The sequence below is a fragment of the Thermobia domestica genome, chromosome 13 (assembly GCF_964235325.1).
Source record: "Thermobia domestica chromosome 13, izTheDome1.hap1.1, whole genome shotgun sequence".
In the NCBI taxonomy this organism is placed as follows: Eukaryota; Metazoa; Arthropoda; class Insecta; order Zygentoma; family Lepismatidae; genus Thermobia; species Thermobia domestica.
The window spans coordinates 204914187-204941474 of NC_137466.1; the positions used below are offsets into that span (position 1 = coordinate 204914187).

The window sequence follows — 27288 nt, forward strand, 5'->3', positions numbered from 1 at the left end:
AGAACAGCGGAAATACACAGGGTGATTTTAAAGTCAATGGGACTATTGATAGGAGATAGTATGCTCATAAAACATAATCCAAATATACTGTATATAAATGAGATGAGCGTGTACTTTGAAGCAAGTGCTCCCGGATTCGAATCCCGGTGGAGAAACATAAAAAAAGTAATTCTACAATTGTTTACTTTCATTAATTACCCAACTTCCCTAGCCTAAAGATCATAATCATTGGACTTCATACTGAAACTAGTGTTTGGCTAGTTGAGGACTCTGCCCTCAGGCCCTCGCATTTGCTCAGCCTCGCACCTCTTAAACCCACAGTTCTACTGAATTTCAAGTCTCTTTTCATATTTCAACTACCTAAAAGATAAGACTTTGTATCCCAAGAAAACGTTACTTTAAATAACATGGAGATTTTTCATTTCCCCTTTAGACCCACTGAAAACTAAACATATTCAGTTTTGGCCATTTTCCTCTGGGTTACTCCCTGAAGGATACAATCATGCCAAATTTCATCGTTGTAGCCGTACAGGAAGTGGCTAAACATTTTGGGATGTAGAAGATGTTCCGTATAAATAACATGGGAAGGATTTTTCAGTTTCTCATAAAACCACTCTAAATTTTGAAATTTTCGTTTTTAGTGATTTATTTTGGTAATGCTAACAAAAACTTACAAGCATACCTAATTTCAAGTTTTTATTCCAATTCTAAGTATTTCAGATGTGAGAGCATAGGTCCAAAAAAAGGTCCATTAAATAACATCAGTAATTTCTTCATCTCCCTCCCTTTAGAAACTCTAAAACTTAAGAAAGAAAATCTTTTTTCACCATTTTTATGTAGATTAGTTCCAAAAGCCTATAATCATGCCAAATTTCAACCAGAGTTGGCGTGGGTCAATGAAAACTTGACCCACGACCCACTGACCCACCATCCATCGTGACCCACGACCCACTGACCCACCACCCACCGTGACCCACTCTGACCCACGACCCACTGATCCACCACCCACCGTGACCCACTCTGACCCACCACCCACGGTGACCCACTTTGACCCACCACCAACGGTGACCCACTCTGACCCACCGTGACCCACCACCCACAATGAACCACTCTCATCCACTGTGACCTATTCTGACTAACCAAAATCCATCGTCATCAACTCTGAACACGATCCACGGCCTTTTCTGTACTGACTAAAGAGTTTACACTTGTAATAAAACAAGACTGAAATTGTCAGTAATCGGAGTCTGAATTTCTAGTCAATCTCTCAAGCACCACTCTGTTAGAATGACGGTGGATCTGACCTTTATGATATAAAATATTGAAGTGATTGTCAGTGAGGAAATTGAAACAGTTCGAGGTGGGGGGAAATTAGTGTGTGTCTAAAATATACTTGTACTAAGAGAGTATTCTTGCAAGTGTTAATTTCTGAACGCATTCCAAAAGAAACTTCTATTCGCAGGAAAATACCCCTGTACAATATGGAAAAGGTTATGGTTTCTCAGTTCACAGTATTTTTCTCACAAAAAACCTGAAAAATCAGTTTTTCATAGTTTATAAAGGTGCTCGGGTACCCTATGTGAGAACATCTCCATAAAGTATGCTCATAATTGTAATTTGTGTAATCTAAAACACCACGTTAAATTTAAGTTACAAATATGCATAATTGCAATTATTATGAATATTTATTCAAAGTAGTTTACCTAAAGCATAGAAGAGACTTACTAAAAAATAGGTACACAGTTGAATAACACAAATAAGCCATTACTAATACAAGTATACATTTTCTATAACTCGTAATTTTCCACCTTAAAACAAATCTGAAATCGGGTTTATTGGTAACTTTTTCGTGGTAAATCATTCGCAGCGGAATGATGTCCATCCTTCAGACAAGAAATAACTAGCTCGTGTACTTTGAGCTTGTCTAGCGGTGGGCCATTAATATTGATGAACAACAAGTTAGACAATGCTTGAGCAGTTATTCTATTTCTAATATCAGTCATCTGTAAATTCATAAGGGGAAATCCCCGTTCGAACTCTGTCGTGGAAATTGATAATACTTCTACCCGATTTCTGCAACTCCTCATCGACAATCTGCTTGTTAGACTTAAGTCTGATAACGATTTTTCTTAGTTTTGAAATACTCAGCAAGAAGTATAATCTCTCTATCACCATACATCTTTTCCATATCGACCATGTCAGTTGGCAATGTCGACTCATGAAGAACAGAAACTTCATCTACTACGCCTTCGATAGGGAATCTTGTGAATAAATTATCAATTAAAGCCTGATAAACTGATGATTTCTTATTTGTTTATAAATTTAATTTTTGCCATTACACATGAAGGTTTTATGCCATTACCAAGTTCCCTCCCCCGTCTAGAAAGTGAAAGGGAACGAGGTTCCTGAAGTGTTCAGAGGTGAATGGGAGTTTCCCTCCTTCTTCCTCTTCAATTACCACATTGCTGTTTGCCATATGCCAAATTACGATGAATTTCAATTAAATTATCATAATATAATTATTTCCTTGTTGAATTATCAATACTTTTCAGTGGAAAAAAGGATGAAATTTGAAAGTTCCAAATCAAGGTAAGTAGACCAACGTAAAGGGGAAAAAGTGTAAAATTTTCCATATAATTATGCGTACAATCCAAACTTAAAATTTCCGTGTAATTAAGCTTGCAGTACAAATTTTATGCCTATTTTAGTCACAAGTTTTTGGGTTGATTGCCCTGTGCTGTAAGCGCTCCATATAATAAACATAAGCTTCAGCAATTGTTATAGTAGAAAGCAATGGATATATGAAGCCAAGCACTGTATTTTTTGTTTCTGATTTTTTTTCTTAAATAACATCGATCATTTTCTATCATTTTTACAAACCAACTCACTACCAATTTTCCATATATAGAAAGTGCCCCACACACACACATAAAGGAGAATTTTAAAAAATGCTAGGACACATTCTGTTTATTTTCAATAAAGAGTTAATACACTGAATTTCAGCTCCGTAAGTTTACCGGTTTGCGAAATACTCATTTTTTTTTCGCAAAAATTCGGATCCTCTCTATCTCCTTAGGATATTATGCATTATAATAAAAACAATATAACATCCCAGTTTGGATTAAGGCCTAACTATATACCAAAAGTAATTTCATTTGACTTTGAATTTGACCGTGATGATCAGGCACACATAGTTACATTCAATTTTTTATATAATAATTTATATATTACAGTGATTCAAGAATATATTTTTGCCAGTAGTTAGCTTCTCTAAAAACTCACAGATCTCGAAAGCCAAGTAGTAGTAGAAGTCCTATTGCTATTATTACAATTAAAAATATCAATATCAAAAAGTCATGAAGTTCTTTTTTCACTTGGTTAGATATACTCACCTCAGGTAAGTAGACAGAAACAAGCGGAAAAGGAAGGGAAATGAAGGCCTTGAAAGTAAAACGAAGACAAATTTACCAGTCTTTAGAAGATACTGTCTACAATGCAGTGAGCAGAGAGGGTCAGTAGATCATACTGAGTCGGTGGGTCATAGTGGGTCATGGGGGGTGGTGGGTCGCAGTGGGTCACGGTGGGTGGTGGATCACAGTGGGTCACATGCTGTTGACTCACGACCCACTGACCCACTCAGAAATTTGACCCACTTGACCCACTGACCCACTCCATTTCTGATTTCAACTTCCCACGTCAATCGGAAGTACCCGTTATATTATGTCAGTTAGTTCATGTAGTTTTATGTCTAGTTAGGATTTCATTTCATAAATGAAAGGAAAAGGATCTCATTTGTGATCATAATACGGGAAAACATCTGAATCAATTAAAATGAATTTTTAAATATAGTTTGTATTGTAGTATTTACCAGTGTGGGGCTATTAATCAATTGAAATCAATTGCAATATTAATCAATCAATTGAAAGTAACTGCAGTAAAAATGAATTGCAATTGAATTAATTGTGAATTACATTCAGTTGTAATTGAATAACTGGATGCAATTACAATTACTTTCAATTGATTGATTAATTGCAATTGATTCTCATTGATTAATGACTAGCTGCAATTAATAATTGACAATTATTTATTTCAAATGTTAATTGCACCTAACAATTAAGATTAATTGTTAATTGTTAATTCCATTAAAATTTACTCAACACTGGTATCTATCTCGAACTGTTTTATGTCACTTTGATTTATATGTATATCTTTAGGAGATTTCAAAACTTATGCCCAAAATCAAGTATCTTATGATCCCCTCAAGTAAGAAAAATAAAACTCGGTGTGTGTGTGTATATATACAGTAAATTCATCATTAAAAAATAAGTAAACATGTGTATCAGCATTTCCGAAGTTCTCTTCTAACGGGACGGGAAGTGGGACAATAAATGTTTTAGCCCCACTGAAATAGACATTGTTTGTCTGATCATCACAAGAAAGAGGCTTAACTGTTTATTAGCACTGTCTTCAGGCAGAATTTTTATCATGCCATTTTCATTATAATGCGTACATGGTGACCCAAAAGTAGGTATACACCCTGCATTAATCAACTATAACATTCTAGTTTATAGGTTTATTTGCTTCGGTTGTTCCGAGCTTAAGATATAGATAAAAAGACTTTAAAAACAAATAATAAAGAAACTAAGTCTATCTGATGGATAACAATAAGAAATGATATAAAAAGCAATGAGTTGATTAGTACGGGACTATATACCTACTTTCGGGCCACCCTATATATTGAGGGAACATAGAATTTAAAGTGTACGCCGAAAATAAAATATCTGTATATAAAATCATTATTAAGAAAAATAAGAAGTCAAGATCCCCTAGTGCTTTCGGAAATTCCACTTTTAAAGGATAAAAAGGAAACAATTTCTGTCCTTTTCTCCCCCCACCATTTCTAAGACCCCCTCATTAGATTTCTGCTCGACCCAACTAATTCTTTTCATTCTTCCCCACACTCACATTTCGAAAACTTCAGTCGTTTTTCATCACTTTTGCGTAATGTCCATGTTTCCGCTCCATCCAGTACATTACTCCACACGAAGCATTTTATGAGTATTTTTTCCAACTCTATTCAAGGTCCCACAAAACGGACGTTTCTTCTTCCTAAAGGCTTCTTTCGCCATTCCTATCCTTACTTTTATTTCACGTTCGCAGTTCGTGTCATTACAAGATGGCTATATATGTCGTGACTTATTTGCTTGACTCCTTCTGCCCGCTTACAATCTAGAACCATGTTGGCATAACATAAACAATTAATTCTTCTTTTCCTGTGGAAAGAAATGCCGAAATAGAAATAGCACTTCCTTTTTTGACCCTGACATATATCCCGTATACACTGGTTTAATTAACCGGGTTACCTAAAATTAGCTCGTAGCGATTACACACGGTGCCGAGACAAGCGTTCATTCATTCTTCTTAAAACAAAAATTGCGTAATTGTTTTGAATGAAGCTGGACGGCGAGAAAGGCTACACAACAGTCAACCATATGGATTGGATAATAAATACAACAATTCTGTTTGATCCTGCCGGCTTTGATGAGGATGTGTTTAAACATGTGAAGCTAAACAACCTAATGTCTTGCTAAAGCAAAAAAGAATAGATTGATATTTTTACTCACACATAATATAAAGCTCTCTATTAATGCTTTCTGCCATTATTTGTAAACTTCTTTGTGTAACAAGCAGAATGTGTGGTACGTGAAAGTCAGTATCTGTCTTCACTGCGCAGTAATCCTTCAAAAATGTCTTACTGTTATAGAAACAAAATTAACCTTTTTAGTTATTAACTGGAAGGTCTCGGTTCGAATCCCAATGCTTTCTGGTCTGTTATATGAATTTTTAAAAAAGATTTCCTCAGTCTCTCCAGGTGATTCTTAGGATTATACTTTTAATGTGCAATTCACCGTTGATTTCTTACACAAAAAAGAAAGTTACTTTTCGGTATCGCTTTAATTAGCTTAGTTGACGTAGTAACTTTTGCTTACGTTATCTTAGCTTAGGTAAGGTTAGCATAACTTAACTTAATTCAAAGCTTACATTAGCTTGTAAGTTTAGTTTGCATTAATTAGCTTAGGAAAGTTTAGCTTGCATTACCTAGTTTAGGCAAGTTTAACTTAGCTTACATTAGCTTACCTCGGAGAAGTTTCGATTACATTAGCTTACCTTGGGCAAGTTTAACTTACAGTATCTTATCTAAAGTAAGCTTACATTATTTTGTCTGAGATAAGAATAGATTACTTGCCTTTATGTAAGTAAATTTACGTTACAATAGTTTAACTTATGTAAGTTTGGATTGCATTAGCTTATCTTGGACAAGTTTAGCTTACATTAACTTAGATTAGGTAAGTTTATTTTACATTAGTTTAGTTTCTGTAAGTTTAATTTACATTAACTTAGATTAAGTAAGTTTACATTGGTTCAGTTTTTGTAAGTTTAAGTTACATTAACTTAGCTTCGGCAAAGATTACCTAATACTAACGTATATCTATCACCGCTGTTTTTTTTTTTTTTTTTTAACGCCAGGTTGAGACCTAAGAATGTACTAACACTAAGTAACGTTTCTAGATATCGTTAACTTTATTATTGAACCCTATATATACTTCTTACTGTAAGGAGATATTTCTATTTTGTAACTTGTTCAAAACGTAAACAGTATATATACTTACATAACATCATAGCAAAGTTATTACTTTAATTTAACATTCTTTTGTTTGATATACAAGTATATACATTCTTAGGTGTCAAATATTCAAGCAATTCAGCAGTGCAAACGCTGGACGTACGTTACTGAAAAGCAGAAGAAGAATGGATCTAAACCAAAGCAACAACTGGCTTTTATGTTGATACATTTTACATGTAATTTCTTTAACGGTAACGAAGTTGGTAATGCGTTTCAAGATAATTATCTACATTTGGTAAAAGTTATTGAAATCCTGTTGAAATCTTTTACAATGTTACTGGAATATAATTTTATACTCTGGCAACATTGCTTTTGTCAGCCTACATATTTTTGTACTTGAAATTAGGTTAGTCTTCTTCAAAACTATTTTAATAGGAAACTATCAATTTCTGTAATGTATGGATCAAGGCTGTAGCAATAAGCCTCCAGCAAAACCGTTACTTATTAACAGGGTAGTAAAGTCATTACTTTGACATAATTTGTTTGGTATTTGTATTTGACGATATCACCAACTTTACCTGGTAAGATATTAGCTTTTATTATTTTATGTGTCTTCAAAATGTCGAAGAGATTATGTGTGTTCTCACAGAAATTTTAGACTAAATACCTCTTTATTATACCATGTAATTGTAATAGAAAAATGTCCCGCATTATTAAAATGGAAAGTGCCTTTATGTGAACCCTCATCAATGATCCTGTATCAGTTGCTATGTTTTCCGCCAACCTGATCACTGAAAAGTATCAGTTATTATGCTTTCTAGTGGGTATTGCATTCGGCTCACGTCCGCGTGGTCTTGGATTCGATTCCCGGCTGGTGTTTCCCAATTTTCGGCGTCCACTCGACGTCGTGAAGCAAACTGGGGAGTCACATATATGAAAGACGTGATGGTCACTTGGTTCAGAAAGCTCATGGTATCCCTGTAAGAGACAGGGCGACGCATCACGTTGATCACGTGTTGGCCGCTAGACTGGACGTAGTTCCACCGGTCGCTAACAGATGGAGCTGTAGCGACTCAGATCTATAAAGAGCTGTTGTGCCAAGTGGTTTTCTTTTGTTTGGATTGTATACTGCATTGTGGGAATATAAGAGACGAGGAAGTACACTTTAAAGTGAAATATGAACCACCGTAATGTGATCAAAAATCAAAGCTCTTCCACCGGGAATCGAATACGGGACGTGAAGAAAAGGTGCAAGCGCTAGCCATAGAATATCGAGAGAGCTCTCGAAACTATAAGGATTACCCAAGTGATGAAAATGAGACTAACTTTGATGATGTTGTATCTTATCGAAGTGGAGAAGTATGTTCGCCAATACATGGTGCGTTGCGATTCCCAGTTTCCACTTGTAGCGAACAGCGTCGCCTGCTGTTTCCTCAATTAGGGTAAAAGTTGTTTACCCCGTGGGGTGCATTATATACGTATTCCTCCAGATCGCATGTGGCTAAGGAGACACTCGACCTGCTGAAATCATTTCAATGAAAAGTTCTCAAACATCCTCCGCATAGTCCCTATATCTCACCAAGTGACTGCCATATCTTAGGCCCCTTAAACATTTTACTGAAGGTCAATTGTTAACCTGTGATAAGGAAATGCAGAAGACCGTGGAACTACACTGAATCCATCCACTCCCTTCCTGCGCGTTGGAATCTGTGCTTTAATATAAATGGCAATTTCTTTAAGTGCCATATTACGAATTAATTGCATTACAGAATTGGATTTATATTCTGTAATCTGTCAATTACGATTTTCTTAATATAACCGTAGTGTCCTTTTTATTTGGGCAAACCTTACATATAGCCATAAGGAGTAAAAACACGTTTAGATACACGGTGAATTTGGTTTTTCCCATCAGGTCGCTACAATAATTATCAATGAAAAATAAAAATAAAAATGGAATATTACTGGATCATAACCACAAAACCCTTCGAAGCAGCCACGTCGATACGTTCTAATGGGGAAGTCCCACCAGCATCAGACAACCTCCTGAGAAAGAAAAAAAAAAAAAAAGAGAGAGAGAGAGAAGATATGTACTAGGTTCTATGAGGCATACATGACGCTAAACGTATTAACATCAAGATAGTAACTCTATACTGCATGGGCATAAAAATATCAATGTGTTTGTTTCTGTAAAATAAGTAAGTAAATAAATCCCTATACCACATATGCATTATTTACTCGTATATCGTGATTTTTTGTTGTTTTTTCTTTCTAAAAAATTAAACTTGGAATTTGATGCAACGATTCTTGGATTTCCATAGTTCTATTTACCGTATTTTTTGAAGAGTGCTGTGTAATATAACGAATGTGCTTTTATTACGTTTAGTGAGAATGTAATAATTTATCTCTGCTGTTTACATTTAATATCGATGTTGATGCATCCATTTGCGCTGCTATGTTTACACTGCATCCTGTCCAATGAGGAACCGTCGTTAGTCACATGACCTAATGATCTTTATTGTTATTAATTTTCAAAACTATTTGTTTATCCAGGAACATAATTATGGAATAATAATTTATACGGTCTTTATATATCTCTAGCATGCTTTTGCATAAATAACCCCTAATTAATAACTTGCATCTAGTTGCAGTGTTTCGTATTATTGTTCTTATACGTCCAGACGAGTGTAAATAGTCTTTAAAAGAAAACTGAATTAAACACTTCTCTTGCTAGAGCATGAGAAAGGCTATGCAAAGTCAGATACTGCAAGTTTAGCTCAGTAATACGTGGCCAGAGCATCAGCCTTCCAAAATTTATTATTTTAAGCTGAACTAATTAGTTTCTCTATTCTGGGTTGCATCGGGAATAGAACTCCCAATCATATGCCTTCACGTTCAGTCTCAGGTTAGGAAAAGCAACAGTTGCACTAGTTCAAAGTACGTAAATTAAAGTCGATTAATTTTACAATATTTTCATAGCAGAAGAACGAAAAACAAAGAAAGAAAAAAGAAAAGGAGAGAGAGAGAAAGAGAGAAAAGAAAACCAGTTCTTATATCGTATTCAAGAGTATTGTCAGAAAGAACTTGAAAATAATTAATTTTTCTTATTAACTTCTACAGACTTTATACCAATTGTTCTATGTACTTTATTATTACACTTATTAAACAATTCTTGTAGTATATCTATCCATTTATAATTTCCTTCAGTACTAAATTCAGTACTTTTTCCATATGTTTTGTTTAAGAGTTCTGTTAAAACGTTCTACGATATGTTGTTTTATGAAGACATATGTTCAAAATGGATAGCTCAAAATTGAAAAATTCGCAAAATATCATCTCTCTATGACTTACGGTTCCCAAAATATGGCTCCTTAAATCTCCCGAAATCTGAACTTTTTTGGCCAATATCTGGGGAACGGTGGCCAGCTAGACAATGACCACCGGTTACTATTTGGTACAAAAATGTTCACCATCCAATTAAGTATTAATAAACACCAATATGATCTCTCAATAACTTACGGTTCCTGCGATATGTCTCCTTAAATCTCCAGAAATCAGAACTTTTTTTTTTATGAATATCTTGGGTACGGTAAGAGTGACGCGAAAAATCCCATCACTTCTTTTAGACAGTTTTTGGTGCTCTATCGAATGAAGGGTTCAAAATTGAAAAATTCGCAAATAACACACACACACACACACACACAGAGAGAGAGAGAGAGAGAGAGAGAGAGAGAGAAATTCAGTAATGAACTTTCTAAGTTTGTTGTAAATAATTTCAAATGCCAGGATTGTCTACGAGACTGTCTCGTATCAAAAATATATAGTGAAAGTGATGTCTCGTTTTGAAATTTGCATCTTTCTCTGTTGAAAGAGCTCTGCCTCGCCTCGTCTCTCGTCACGAAATTTTTGTTTCGTTTTGTCTCGTGGTCAATACCATAGGATGTTTTTTTCTTTTTTTTAATATCTGCCTAACCTTGTCACGTCACTCATACTCTAACCTGAAAAAAACGTGTTCATTTTTACAACATAGCTTCCTACTTGCTTCATATAAGTCCATCTAATAAGAATATAAGAAGATGATATGCTAGTTTCTTTCAAGAAGACTATACATCTATCCATCCACACGCACAGTTATGATTTAAAAAATAAAACTTGACATTATCCACGTTTCTTATTAGAATTCTCAATTTGAAGTACAGTTAAAGGTAAAAGTGCTTTCGCATCGTTCAATTCTAGCTTTTCATTCACTTTTGGAGCGGGAGAAATGGGTTTGATTTTCTGCCAGAGCTTATATGGATCGGATTCATACTAAGCTGTATGTCCACGTCTCATATAGCCTCTGTGCTGAATGGGATACTAAACTTAACTCTACTTCTAGTCTAATTTAACCAGAGGTCAAGTCATTCGCAGGCTGTTCACATGACAAATAATAAAATTGCACTTGAACGAAGAAGGGACCAATAGTGTGAAGACTGGGACAAAAGTCAGACAAGGATGTAGTATGTCACCCTACAGTGAATGCTTAACAAAGGAAGTATTAATGGAAGATGGAGATTTCAGGATTGGAGGGCAGATCATTAACTATATTAGGTATGCGAATGACACAGTTATTATAGCTAGAACCGAAGAAGGACTACAAGAAATGATTGATGTGCAAAATAGTTGAAATTGTGAAACAACATTGAATGAAAATCAACATTAAAGAGTCGAAAGCCATGAGAATATCCCGTGGGAATACAGCCTTGTGGATCAAAGTAGGAAAAAGAGAGCTTGAAGAGGTCGATCATTTCAAATATCTGGAAGGCCTTTTGCGTAAGTCTTTGCACAGGTGTATATCATCTGCTGTTATGTAACCCAGCACAACAACAATGTAGTGCTGGTTGTATACAAGCAAGGCATTTTTGGGAAGTACGAGAAACGTGCATACATTTTCACACTCCCAAATCCGACCCCACTATTTCCCCAATCGAAAATGAAAAAAAGTTGTTAGACTATTAGATCCGGTGCAGATCTGTCTGAATACAAAACTTAATAGTTATAGGTCATTCCTTTATATGCAAAACGTTGATGACAGACAGACACACTATTCCATTATTATTATTATTATTATTATTATTATTATTATTATTATTATTATTATTATTATTATTATTATTATTATTATTATTATTATTATTATTATTATTAAAGTAGATGACTATTGGAAGTGGTTCTGGGATATTTTTAATTATCAAATATCCCTCGTACTAAGGAGCATGTGAGCTTTGTCTCATGGTTGGTTGGTTCGATTACAGCTTAGCGTACTTTTCAACACCGAGTCTATGTGAGACGTGGATCTATAGGTTAATGTGAGATACGAACCATATAAGATTCCACTGGGATTCGAAACAAGGTTACCCGTGCGAAAATCGTGCACGTTAATCATACAGTCACGAGCCAGCTAGCTTAATTTCATGTTGAACTAAATACAGGAACGAGTAGAAGTTGAAATTATTGTAGCGGATTCGCATATCTTGTTCCTTAAGATTAAAAAAAGTCAATATCATTTTCATATGGATTTTTAATGGGAGGCGCGATGGCTCAGTAAGACTTTGCCTCAAGTACATGGAGTCTCTGGTTCAATCCCCGGCCAAGCAAGCTTGTGATGGACAACATCGTGTCCGTGGGTTTCTCGTGGTACTACTGTTTCCTTCCACATTCTCATTCCACCAATTCTTCCATCATCATTCACTTGTCTTAATCATCCGTCTCCCTTAGAATAAAAGGGCATAATCGTGGGACGTTAAACTGAAAGATTTCATTTCATTCCATTCTTTTCAGCCTTAAATAAATTTTACGGATGTAAGTATTGTAAGTTATTGGGAGAAAATAACAACAACTAAAATCGAGAAAAGAGAATTTGCTTTTATAAAAGGTAGTATTAAATAATTACTAATAAAGAATGTATTTCAAAAAATCTTCATTATTACTTCATTGTCTTGAAGATTCCTGTCAGTATGACAATATTATATCTCCTGAATAGTGTTTTATTGCCCATTAATAGGAATAATTTCGTTATGGTGCATAAAATATAGATTTAAAAAACTGTACAAAATCTTTGTTTTAATGTCCAACACCTGTTTCGCAGGAATTCAAGATGACAATGGAAAAGGAAGTTAATATTCCTGTTGTTTGACATATGTAAAACAGAATAAAGAATGTAGAATAGCAGAGTGTGTATAGACAGATGCAATCGGACATCATTTCGTTTTCATTCTATAGACTGTGTATAAAATGTGAAAGAGAAAATACGAGGTGTGTTCTAAAAGTGTCGAACCTTTAGTTGGCAAAAATTCATTTATTGGTTTGGAAATCCGAAACACTAATCTCCTTCAAAGTAGTCTCCTTGGTAAGGCACATACTTCTCCCAGCGCTCCCGCCATTGTTGAAAACACTTTTTCGACACAGTTTTCGGATCGGTGAGGAACCATCGCATTCCGCATGATGTCTTCTCTTGACTCAAATCAGGTCCCATTTAGTGGTATTTTTAGCTTGGAAAATAACTAAAAGTCACATGGAGCTATGTCGGGTGAGTAAGAAGCCTGACAACTCACGGAAATGTTGCGTTTGGCGATGAAAACCTGTATCGAATTTCGCGGATACTCTTCTCATGCCCAAATTCTTGTTCAAAATTAAATGTACCGATCAGATTAAATGGTTTCCGCTTGGGTATCGCAAAGCTTTTGGCAAAATTTGATGCAAAAGAATATATCGCTGCTCTTTTTTTTTTTTTTTTTTGTCATTTTACTACAACTGAAACCCGACAACCGCTAGCGACTGACGCTTTCATCTGACGAGAAAAAATAAGGTTCGATACTTTTTGAGTACACCTCGTATAATAAGGAAAAGAAGTAGCAAGAAAAAAGCCTTTAAGGGTTGGAAGAAAGATAAATATACTCTCAGGGGATCATCCAAAATTTGTCAAATGGATGTTTGGGAAACTCTGAGGGTCTAAAGATAGGCGATTAAAGATCCCGATCACATTCCACTTGTCAAGATCAGAACAGCGTGAAGTTCCACTTCCATATTGTCTTTGGACAATGGGGCACATCTTTACCTACAATTAATGTGTATTTAAAATCTTTCTACACATTAGATGTAATAGATTGGTTTTAAGTGGCTCAGCTATTTATTAGTACTCTTGTGAAACTATAACTTTCTAAGTACAAGGGTCATTCATCCTAAGTACAGGAATTTTCTTTAAAGAATCTACCTTTGTACTATGACAATGGAATACAACACTTATTTATTTTTCAACGTTATTCCCCTCAAGTTCTATCCACTTATGCCATCGCTGGACTAGCTTCTCAATCCCACGTGCAAAGAATTCTTGTGGGCGTGTACCGGTACATAACCAGTTATACACTGCTGTCAAAACCTTGAGCCACTAAGAGCTTCTTTCAGTGGCTCTGAAGGTTCCAGATCCAGGAAATACGGGGAATCGCGTTATCATGCAGTAACAGGACGCTACAGGATACGAGTCCACGCCGCTTCCTCAAAATTGCACACACTTTCTTGATCAGTACGTTATGAACAATAGGTATAATGGTTTGATCCAACACTAATATTCATCTTTGCTGCAATATCACTCACCGTAAATGCACCTGTTTTCCCGTATCAACTCTCGCAATGTTGTTCTCCGTAATTGCACAGGCAGAGTGACCCGGGCGTGTCAAATCTTTAATACTTGTTCCATCCTGTTTGAACTTATCGGCTCACTTGTTCACTTGTGTTCGATTTAAACATCTTTCACCATATTGCACTACCATCCGAGGGTGAATTTCGATTAGTTTCAACCCTTCAGCTAACAGAAATCTAATGACACTCCGTTGCTCCATGTTGGTGCAAACCTGCAAGGGTGGCACCATCTTGTTTCACTGATTCCCAGCATTCCGTTCGCGAGCAGACATGCCAGGCCCATCTGATAATAGTTCTACGACACTACCAAAAATAACAAAGAAGCACACACTTTGTCGAAGTTTTGTATTTTTCTTAAATACAACTTTTCCGGTTATTTATTGAATGGACCTCGTATTACCTACCAGAAGATTTTCTAATCCTTGTGATTCATTTCCACCGAAGGGAGATTCTGGTACCTGCCTCGTGACCCCACCACAGTTCAGTATATTTGGAGCTAAAGCGAGTTATAGCCTCAGAAGCCTCTTTAAATCCGCGTTTGTGTCTATTCTTGTTGTTGCGTCTATCATATATTTTTCTAGAACTCGAAATCTACCATGATATTCGTGTGGATACCTCAGTGAAATACACTCACCGATTGGGGCCGTGGTGGCTCAGGGGTTCCGGGTCCAAACCCTGCTCCCGCCAAGTGAACTTTGTGGTGGACAAATACCGTGTGCGTGGGTTTTGTCGGGGTTCGTCCGTTTCCTCACACTTTTTTCATACAACCATTTCATTCATTTCTCATGATTACCGTCTCCTTTAGCCTAACTGGAATAAGCGTGAGACGTAAAACTCAAAGATTTCATTTCATTTACCTCACCGATTTTTCTTTCCGTCTAAGTCAAATATCAAAATATGTTGAAACTCGTATTTAGTTATTTAAAATAAAAAGGCAAAATACCAAAACATGAAAATGAAAAGTTTCAGTTTCACGTCCCACGGTTATGCCGGCCTAGGCTAAAGGAGACGGTGATGATGAGAAATGAATGAAATGGTGGAATGAAGAAAGTGGGAGGAAACGGTAGAACTCCGAGAAAACCCACGCACACGGTGTTTGTAAACCACGAAGTTCACTTGGCTTGAGCTGGGATCGAATCAGGAACCCTACGTACCAGAAGTGAACGCTCTACCACTGACTCACCCCAGCCCTAGCAAAATACCAAATTGAATGTTCCTAAACTTAAGAGATTCCAAGATACGAATATCTTAATATGGTAATTGTATCTCTACTCCATTTTCTTCCTATCTAGGTCAAATGTAAAAAAAAAAAAAAGAAAAAAGAAAAAAATGCGTGTTTAGTTAATTTTAAATGAGCTCATTCGTTTGAATCTGTGTGGATAGCGTACACGCCTTTGGTGCGGGACTCCCTGCTTCAATTCCCAGTGGTAGGTCATGTGGTTCATATTCCACATTAAGTTGTAGGTCCGCGTCTCATTTAGCCTTACTGCTGAAAAGGACGTTAAATTCAATTAAAATCAAATCAATGATTTTAAATTAAAAGTCCAAATCCCAGTTTGCATGCCTGTAACCTTAAGGGATTCCTAGATGCGGACATCTTATTTTAATAATTGCTATCTATCCCCTACTGTTTCCATGCTGAATTTCCAAAACTCCCCCTTTCAACATAACAAATTTAAAGCATGAACAATTTGGGCTAGGCGTATCAGAATACCGAAAAAGCTAGTTAGACTACTGAAGGTATGTTTAAATGAATCACAAAGTAAAGTCAGGGTAGGAAATTTCTTGTCCACGAGCTTTCACGTCGAGAATGGCCTGAAACAGGGCATACGTTGTCACTATTATTATTCAACTTTGTCCTGGAGTACGCTATAAAGAATCAAAGATAGCAATCAAGGCCTAGAGCTGAATGGTATTCACCAGTTCATGGCGTATTCTGATGATGGAAATTTAATAGGGGATGATTGGAGAACAATAGAAAGAAATGCAAAGGTCCTATTAAACGCTTGCAGGGACAAGGGTTTAGAAGTTAATGCGGAGAAAACTAAATACATGGAAGTTCGTCGGGATCGTAATACTACATATTATGGATGTGTTAAAATATCAAATAATACTTTCGATAAAGTGGATAATTTTCAAATATTTAGGATCAATATTTACAGACCAAAACCATATTTACGAAGATATTAAATATCGAATTCTTGTTATTCTTCAGTTAAACAATCTTTTGTCGTCGCGAATTGTGTCGAGGAATTTGAAGCTTAAAATATATAAAACGATAATCATTCCTGTTGTTCTGTATGGTTGCGAAATATGGTTGCTTACTCTGAGGGAAGAACGTAGGCTAAAAGTATTTGAAAATAAGATCTTAAGACGAATATTCAGACCTAAGAGGAACGGAAATGAGGAATGGCGAAAACTTCATAATGAGGAAAAACATAATTTATACCATTCACCGAACATTGTTAGGGTCATCAAATCTAGGAGACTCACGTGAGCAGGTCATGTAGGCAGAATGGAAGAAAGTAGAAACGCTTTCAAAGTTTTAACTGGAAGATCAACCGGAAAACGACCATTAGGAAGAAATAGGCGCAGGTGGTAGGACAATATTAAGATGGATCTCGCAGAAATAGGAATACAAAGTAGAAACTGGATCCAATCGGCTAAGGATAGAAGTCAATGGAGAGCTTTTGTGAATGCAGCATTGAACATCCGTGTTGCGTAGGCCATAGAGTTAGTTAATTAGTTAGATATACACATAAAGGTATGGTATGCTATATACTCGTATATGGCATGCCTGATTTCTTCTCTACAAACCACCAGTATATAAAATTTTCTTTAATTGAGAAGAACTCCCTTTCAAAAAGATTAACACAACTTATTTACTACTTATTGAAAACATGTGTGAGGTATTTTTAAACACATGCAGTGTGAGAAGCATATTCAGAACTCGCCACTCCATTTGTCTCGTTCAAGCACTGCAAGAAGTACGACTTAAATATTTATTAGACTGTCAGTCTGAGTTGTATCATAACTGACAGGGGGAAGGTGTGACAAATAAGGACGAATTGTGAAGAAATGGCTTTTAAAGAACCGAAACTGACTTCTCTAATCAACTACAGCAGAGGATTCTGTAAACTAGAGGATCTGAAAGGGTCGGAAGGGATGAGAAGAAATCTGCTCCCTACTCGGGAAAAGGAATTTGTGGTTGAATTCTGGAAACCAGCCATTTGTTTTTCTTAGTGCGAGAGGGAACGAGGGCGTGTTAAAACAACAAAGAGTTCTCCCCCATTTCTCCAATCCCAACGTGTGTCCCTGGGTGGAAACGAGGGAGTGGGATACATTGTACCTTCTATGAAGAGAAATGCGTTCTGCGTCATCCATGAATCAACGAAGCAAAATTGTATGTAGCATCTGACTCCAACAGGCAAGAAACGAAAACTCCTTTATACCCAATGCATTACATGAAGTTTTAACCTCTTTTGAAGTATCTGAAGGATTTCGCGTCCTTTTCGCTGGACTGTTCATTAATTTGCTTTTTATATCCCTTTGGCCTGACGACAAGTTTAAGTTTTGGCGTGGCTTTCGATTTTTTTTTTTTAAACTTGTTCATTACTAAATCAAATCTTACAGAGTGAGCTATCAAGTACAATATGTAAGTGGCCGTTACAGAACAAAGTTGGAGGAGGGTGTGGCTGACCGTACAATAAATTAAACAGCAGTTTGGACAGCAAAATATATTAGGAAGCATCCGTTAAGATTGTACAAGGGTGAGGCGTAAGTCTTGCAATATTTTCACAACTCAAACAGCAGGCACATGTACAGGGTGTTTCAAAATAACACCGACTACGTTTGGGAGGTGATTCTTGACACCAAGAGAAGACAAAAGGTGTAGACCAATCTCGGTGCACAAAGGTTTCCTTTCGGAGGTTTAGGTTGCTGTAAACATGAAAAAATGAAGTTTAAAGGTCCATAGCTCCAAAACTATGGGTCCTACCATAGTCGGAGGTGCGATATCCAAAAATGCATGTTTCAGAATTCTAAGGTACTTAGTAACAATTTTTATAGAAGGAGTTCGGCTAGGAGCATATAATTTGAAGTACTCACAACTAATTCTATAAAAATCGTTGCGGAAGTACTGCAGAATTCTGAAACTTGGATATTTGGATAGGGCATATACTAGTTCCTAAGTGAAATCTTGATTCAACTACGGTATGTTATATAGTTTTGGAGCTATGGAGCTTTAAAGTTTCATGTTTTCGGCAGCCTATAACTGCGAAAGAAATCATTTGTGCGCCCAAGTTGGTCTATACTTTTTTTTTGTCTTATCTTGGGGTCACAAATTACCTCCCAAACGTTGTCAGTGTTGTTTTGAAACACCCTGTATACTCTATGATCGACCATAATTAGAAGGTCAAACTGCCACAGGAGATAGTGTGGCTAGTGAATCATTTTGACACGAAGACCTTCACTCCACCCCATTCAGTCAATTTTTAGTGGCAGTCAATGTTCCAGTATGTGAACTGTTTGAGTCGAACTCGGGCATAACGATACGGCAACAACCTGAAATATTTGTCGTACAAAAGGAGAAGCAGCAGCGAACCACAGCAGAGCACTCGTTGGTTTCAGGCATTTCGTGCAGATTGTAAAAATGTCATAGCTCAGTGACGGATCTAGAAGGTTAAAACTAGAGGGGGCCAACAAGAAGCCAGACTATGATAGATATATCATAAGATATCATAAGTTTACTGTTAAGTTTCTAAAATATATAAATAATAGCTTAAATTATTTTTGTCACTGAAAAAACTGGTGACTTGTTAGTGCTAGTTGAATATTTGTAACGAGGATATCTTTCACTACCAAATACACAGCGAGCACGATCGTTTCCAATAGAAACATATATACAGTTTTCGAGACGAGATATGATTTTCACAACAATTTTCGAGACGAAACTCGTCGGCACTCCTAAATCTTACTTTATCACATCTCACAACAATATTAAAAGAACAACATATATCAAATATATTTTAAAAAACAATCCAGTATCATAGAAAGATAAACGTGAAACTTTTACCCATTTCATATATACAATATTTCTTTTTGCCTCGTATCGCGTGAAAACCGCAGAGAGTTTCTTCTTCTTCTCTATTTTTGGACTTCTTCCATATCCAGCATCCACAAAAACAAGCAATGAGAACCAAATTCTCACACACAAAAGGACAAGCAACCATCGTGTACGTAACTGAAACCCAACCAAAAAGTTTTCCCAGAATCTCGCGTGTGTGTGTACCACCACAGGACCGTCATCAAATGCTAACAGGAGCAGGCAACAAACAATTTCCTTAGAGAAGAAAACACTGAATGGGTTGCGAAGGAAGGAGACAAGGAAGCTGGTTATAATAATAATCGTTGTTACGCACTGTAACCAAAAGTGTAAAGAGTAGCACTCCTAAACAACAGCAACAAAAGAATGAAAACTGTCTCACAATAACACTTAACCGACAAACAAACTAACAAAAGTATCGTGTGAGGGAAAGAGACAGAGAAAAGAAACATTTATATATATATAAATGGAAGTGTGAGGAAACATAAAAGGAAGACTGTGGCCAAAGTTTCACGTAAAACTTTTCCCATTTTGTATGCTACACCTTCAACACAAGAATCCCAAAACGCCACTGAAACTGATGTTTTCCGTTATAACACCTCCAAAACGAAGATGTCTTTTTCTCACAGTATATAAAATATGGTACTTAGATACGTACATAAAATTAGTAGTACTGCTAGAACCTTATTTCTCCTGTTTTCTTCTCAGTAGTTAAGTCGCTTGAAAACCCAGTAACGTGTACTCGAATTTAAACGTGTTTGTTTCTAAAGTTATAAATTCACATAACTTCACTACGTTGTTACTGCACAAAGTTTGAACTTATGACCACAACGTAATGTACTCCATACGAATGAAGAAAGTATATGATGAAGTCAGGGCTGGATCTAGGATTTCTTGAAGGGGGGTGCACCACTATATTTTATTTATTGTTTTATGTTTTCAAATGCCTTTAGGCATTGATGGTGTGAATGAGGAATATTACTTTGTTGAGTGAATCCTTTTCCTTCAGCCTTCAGAAAATCGACTTAAGAGTCTTCATCCCGGCGAAATTAAAATACCGCTAATTTTACAGTAATTATGTGATATCTTCAAATAGATAAAAGATAATAGAAATGTGGAACAAGAGCGCCCAAGACAATATTATTTTACATGAGAAACTGTTATCACGACTCACTTATCTGCTTTCGATTTCGAGCCATTTTGAAAATCGGCATTTATATTCGCATTTCTAAACAGCTGAAAACGGAAAGCCATCAGGTGACTTGTGATAACGGTACCTCACGCAAAATAATATTGTCTAGGGCGCTCTTGTTCCATATTTCAATTATATTTTATCTATTTGAAGATATCACATAATTACTGTAAAATTAGCGGTATTTTAATTTCGCCGGTATGAAGACTCTTAAACTATTGCGTTTGCAAAACTAAGCTTTCTTTTAAGCCTCAAGTGGACACATGACAGCAGAAAGTTTCGGAAAATGTTGCTTTTTCACTGCTAGGTTCTCATTTTAGATATACAGTGAAAGGGGTGCATGTGCTCCGGTGCACCCCTTAAATCCGGCCCTGAATGAAGTGAAAAAATGTAAGAACTGTAAAAAAGTAAAAATGAAATGAAATGAAAATTTTCAGCTTTACGTCCCATGGTTATACCGCTTTGGCTAAAGGAGACAGTGATGATAAGAAATGAATGCAATTGTGAAATGAAAGTGGGAGAAAAGAGAGAACCCCGAGAAAACCCACACACACGGTGTTTGTCCACCACAAAGCTCACTTGGCACGAGCTGGGATCGAACTTGATACCCCACGCACCAAATGTGAAAGTTCTACTACTATGATAAAAAGAAAAGTAAAGAAGCAAAGGTGAAGTAAAGAACTGTATTATAAACAAAAGAAAGAAGTAGTACGTTCAATGAGCAAGTAGAGTATTGAGGAGAGAAAAAAAAAGTTTAAGGTAGTGGTAGATTATACAGAAAAGCAGGTTCAATAAATCATCAGTAGATTATAAGAAAAAAAATAGGAGTTCCATAAACTAGATTATACAGAAAGACTAGGGGTTAAACAGAAAAGTAGATTACACAGGAAAAGAAAGAGTTCAATAAAATAATAGATTGTAAAGAAAAGTGGGGGAAAAAAAGTTTCAATAAGGAAGTAAGTGGATCATAAAGAGAATAAATAAACATGAACCTCTATAAGGAATTAAATGGGTCACAAATCAAATATAGCAGAAATTTAATAGAAAGATGATCGTACAGAGAAGACAAATATCTCGACTTCAATAAGCAATTAGATCGTCAAGGAAAAAAAACAGTGAATTCAATCAAGAAGCAGATTTATCGACAAAAAGTAGTTAATTGAGGAAGTAAGAAAATAACTAAAGAAAAGATACATAAGCACTTACTTTATTGGGAAAATGAATGAGTTAGAAAGAAAACACACACGAGATTTTATCAGATAAAAGAAGAGAAATAAATTTTGGCTCCAGTAAGGAAACAGATCATAAAGAAGAGAAAAGAGTAGTGAATTTGATAAAGAAATAAAAGGTTGTATGAATAGGCAATTAGAATAGGAAGAAAATAATGGGGTAATGAATTGAATGGAGTATTAAATAGATTATAAAGAAAATAAAGAAGTAATGAATTGAATGAGGTATTAAGTAGATTGTGAAGAAAATAAAGGAGTCGTGAATTGAATGAGGTATTGGGTATATTGTAAAGACAATAAACTCTGGTGAAGATAGTAAAGAGAGTCAGATGAAACTTATATTTATGAACGAATAATCTGCGCTGGTTGTTGAAGTGTCAGTAATAATCGTCGTAAAGAATCCAATGAATTTATAAACATTTATCAAAGGTTTCATAAACATTTAGAGACTCTCAGATGAATTTTAAACAAGCAAACTTAACCTAATAGTTCTTATAGGCAATTCAAGGTTAAACTAATGCTGGGCAACAACAATACTTTAAGCTTTATATATACCGTTTCATGCATCAAGTATGTGAGATATATGTTTTCTAATAACCCATGTACCTATATGAGATTATAACCTCACCAATGTTTTTTCAGGTTTAACCCAAAAATCTTTTAACCTCAAAACTTTTAACCTTAAGAAATGTTTTATCTTTTAACTTTAAAACAATCTAACCTCAGCATATATTTCTACGCCTGGCACATAGGATATGGATAGCCACCATTACCCGTGAAGATAATGGATTGACTGCAATAACGTACTCGATCGAGATCATCACTCTAGCTATCTATTACAAACAACAGAACACAACTTTTTCTTTCGTTCAAGAGATATCGTATGGAGTAACGGACGTACAAAGATTACAATTGTATAAGGCCTGTTAGCTTGTTTCTGCTGATATTACAATGTTATAATGCCTACTAGCGTGAACCTAATAACAGTACAATCTTATAACGCATATTAGCGTGATTCTAATAACATTACAATCCTATAAGGCCTAGTAGTGTAATCCTAATAACATTACAATCTTATAAGACTTACTAGCGTGATCCCAATAACATTACAATACTATAAGGTCTACTAGCGGGATCGTAATAACATTACAATATTATAAGATCTACTAATGTGATCCTAATACTATCACAATCTTATAAGACCTACTAATGTGATCCTAATACTATCACAATCTTATAAGACCTACTAGTGTAATTCGAATAACATTTCATCTTGTAAGGCTACTAACGTGATCCTAATAGCATTACAATATTATAAGACCTACTAGCGTGATTCTAATAACATTACAATCTTATAAGGTTTACTAGCGTGATCCTAAAATAAAATATAGGTGGGATTGCAGAAACTCCTTTGCCCACATATTATTATTAAATGCTGCAGTAATAGGCGTATAGACTTTTTTTTTTTCAGAAGTCCATACAAACTCTGCTCTACAGTAATACGTGTAGATTAAAAAATCACTTTTATGAATCACGTGAAGATAACATTTGGAAAGGCTGGTGAATCCCTGAACCGCGTTGGAAAGTGGATAGAACGGAGAAAAATCACGCCTCTACTCCTCTAGACCGGGTTACCCAGTTGATACATAGATTCCTTGCCGACTACACAATCGGGCTTTTACCGAGTATTCATACATGCACAAATTACCAGAGTTCCCCCGTGACTAAGCAGTTAGCATACGCGCCTTTGGCGTAAGACACCTGGGTCCAATTTCTGACAGGAGCTCATGTTGGTTCGGATCGCACGTTAAGCTATAGGTCCACGTGTCCTATAGCCAAGCTGCTAAAAGGGAAACCAAAATCCAATCCAATCAATGTACAAATGGTAAATTTAGCATTTGATGATTTCATTTGTTAAATGGCATCCTATGTCAAGATGATCATACAATAACATGTTTGAATGCATATAATTTTTATTTATGTTATCTTACCTGCAATAAACTGAAGTCCACCAGCGATTCTGGCTGTTCCCGTATGAATAACATATGTAATACAACACGCTGCTATTGCCGTCACAGCTACTAATAGGCTCAGAGCACTTCCTATGCCAACCATGATGGTACATGCTTGCCACCACACACTAGGAATGTCCCAGAACCTGGAAATAATAATAATAACACTTTATAAGGTAACAGATTGAGAACGGGCTATAGTCTATCAGATTAACATTAACTAGCTATATTAAATAGTTTTAAGTCATATGGATATATAATATGGTCAACATATTGGTATTCGTTTCTCCCAAGAACTCTTAATTCAAACAACTACCCAATTACCTCACTACTCAGTCAACATCAAAAAGAAAGTACTGGAGTCAAAACAGGGACAACGCACATGAAAAACATAACTAGCTACGTTGACTCGACATGGCGAGGTATCTTGCATATTAAGTAATAACAAACTTTGATGCTGAAAGGCAAAAGTAACAATTATAGGAGACGGTACAGTAAATACATGCCACTTAACCAACAAGATGTCTGGCTTTCCAAAGCTCTTTGTTGGCTGTAGAATAATCACATTCAATTCAATGCTTCATGACGTCATAGACTCCCCTCAATCTCAGTAAACAGTACACAAAGCAGACAAGAGATGTCAAAACTACTTAAATTCATGAGTCCGACTTGTGTTTAACAATTAAACGTAAAGTCTAATTGAGATTGGTGAGCCAGAATCCCACTAAGACTATTAAGCCGGAGCCTTATTCAGATTATTGAGCAAAAGTTCCGTTAATGCTAGTAAGCCGGAGCTCCATTCAAATTAAAGAGTCAGAGTCCCATTAATACTAGTAAGCTGGAACCCCATTGAGATTAGTGAGCCAGAGTCCCATTAAGATTACTAAGCCGGAGCCTCTTTCAGATTACTGAGCCGAAGTCCCATTAATACTAGTAAGCCGGAGCCCCATTGAGATTAGTGAGCCATAGTTCCATTAACACTAGAAAGTCGGGGCCTCATTGAGATTAGTGAGACAGAGCTCCATTATTACTAGTAAGTCGGAGGGAGCCCCATTGAGATTAGTGAGCCAGAGTTCCATTAAGACTAGTAAACCGGTGCCCTATTGAGATTAGTGAGCCAGAGTTCCATTTGTTCCATTAAGACTAGTAAACCGGAGTCCATTGGTTCCATTAAGACTAGTAAACCGGAGTTACATTGAGATTAGTGAGCCAGAATTCCATTAGGACTAGTAACCGGAGTCCCATTGAGATCAGTGAGCCAGATTCCTTTAAGAATAGTAAACAGGAGTCCCATTGAGATTAACGAGTCAGATTACCATTAAGACTAATAAACCGGAGTCCCATTAAGATTAGTGAGCCAGAGTTCCATTAAGACCAGTAAACCGGTGCCCCATTGAGATTAGTGAGCCGGAGTTTCATACAACTAGTAAATCAGAATTCCATTAAGATTAATGAGCCAGAGTTCCTTTAAGACTAGTATTGAGCATGAACTTTACGAGCACGAGTTCGATTGAGCGTAAGCCTTACTGACTTGTGAGTATAGTAGACAAGAACCCAATTGCAATTAGTGATCGCGACCCGCAGCGAAACCAGCGAACGTAAGCCCCATGGAGTTTCACAACCGCAAGTTCGATTAATAAGAGCTACCTCTGGATGGCAACACAAATCATTAATGACAAGTACACGATTACGTCATTATAGATGGAGTTTTTGTAATCCCGACATTCGTGGATTCGTAGGTCTTATCAACCCCCCCTTCCACTCCCGCCCTTGGCTCTTACTGATTCTCCAGCTGCTTGCTACGGGCAGAAAGGTGTCTGTCCTCTGCTGGCACGTATAGATAAATTGTAAAATAGTTGTACAGGTTGTAATGGGTTTATATAATTAAAATTTAATTGATATAATAAAAGAGTCATTTTGGTCCATAGAAATGCTATTGTAGCATTTTGGTCAGCAAATGCAGCATTGAATAGTGGAAAAGAAAGAGGCTATAAGCTTATAGTTCTAAACAATATGTCCTTCTCGTATTCTGATGATTAAAAATAATATAATTAGGTAAATTTCTGCGGATATGAACCTACGGTATTATCGCACTAGGCAATTACGAAAGGAGGTTATTTTCCCTGTCTTTTTCCCAGGGTCTTTGTGTTTTGGGAGTATAATTTTCTGGCTGTTAATGACAAAGACCTTGCGGTACCAAATTACGTAATTTCCATACAGTTCCCCGAGAGCCCTTGTCCTGATCACCTTCTGCATGTGCATGGAGCATTTCCTTTGCAAAGACAATCCAGCTTACGTCAGAGGAGTGAAGGGGTAAGGGTTCATGTAGCTCGCTCTCTCTCTCTGTCTCTATCACCGCATGCATATATGAGCACACACACATGGCGACCGCTTCCTACTTCCTCTTTGTCCGTTTCAGGTTCCCACACGTATTATGCAGGACATTACAGTACGCAGGAGGTAATTATACGTGACATCAAGATCCCTTAACCGTCATTATCAGGTGGTCATGGATTTTCCCTATACACTAGAAACCACACCAAAACTCACATCGGCTTTTAGTCCGTCTAATACCACACAGCGTTAACACAATCAACCATATTGCTCTTGACGTAGGTATAAACAAACCAGGATCTTATGATAGATCCAGGGCTAGCTCTACCAGACATGCAACATGTGCATTTGCACAGGGCAGCAAGTTACGAAGGACGGTAAAATCTGTCATAACTATATTCTTTAAAATAAATATTTCTTGAAAACAGACTTCATTATGATGATAGCAAAATTTACTAAGGTGGCATTCTATTTGAATACTACATTCATAAATCGTGCTTCGGTCGTATTAGTTTAAGGTCACATGAACAGTGCTAAAGCAAATGGTAAAACAAATTCCAGCATGAATTGCTTGATTGTTGTCAAATACAAGAACTCAATTCTCCAACACCTGTTCCATTTAGTTAGTTATCACAGTTTTGATATGAAAACTAGTCTTGTCTTTATCACAAACAAGTTCCTTATCATTGAAGATGGAAACAAGTTTGTTTATTTTTTTTAACAGATGTAGAATTAAAATCAAGAAATAAAGATAAAAGAGTTAATTGCACTGGAATTGCAAACTGATATATTGAGATTGAAGCTCTACATTGAATTTTATAAAAAGAATTACCATCTTTCCCCTGCAGGTGCGTTTCCTTTATCTTTCACTAACATAATAGATTATTATTAAAAGATAAAACAGACCCAAAGAGATAGTATTTGTAGTGTTTAGTCCTTTCTGAGTGCAAGTGTCCTTCTCCTCCCCTTCGTTGTTCATGATAGGGTACACAGAGAAAAAACCGTTCTCCGGATAGCGGTATATTGTATAAATATACGGTATCCTCTTGCTTACTATAGAAAACAGTACGGAGCATACGTTATCCGTATGCTACATAGGCACTGCTCTTAGATGCTAC

At 36.3% G+C, this 27288-nt stretch overlaps 1 protein-coding gene across 1 annotated transcript in view; it reads right to left on the bottom strand.

The window, feature by feature from the left end:
- The window catches only part of LOC145668965 (LHFPL tetraspan subfamily member 6 protein-like), a 473446-nt gene that overhangs the window by 182297 nt on the left and 263861 nt on the right, over positions 1 to 27288 (bottom strand). Inside the window, exon 3 of the mRNA XM_081737259.1 lies at positions 23816 to 23982. Within this exon, the coding sequence (XP_081593385.1) occupies positions 23816 to 23982 (167 nt within the window). The remainder of the gene's footprint in view (positions 1 to 23815; positions 23983 to 27288) is intronic.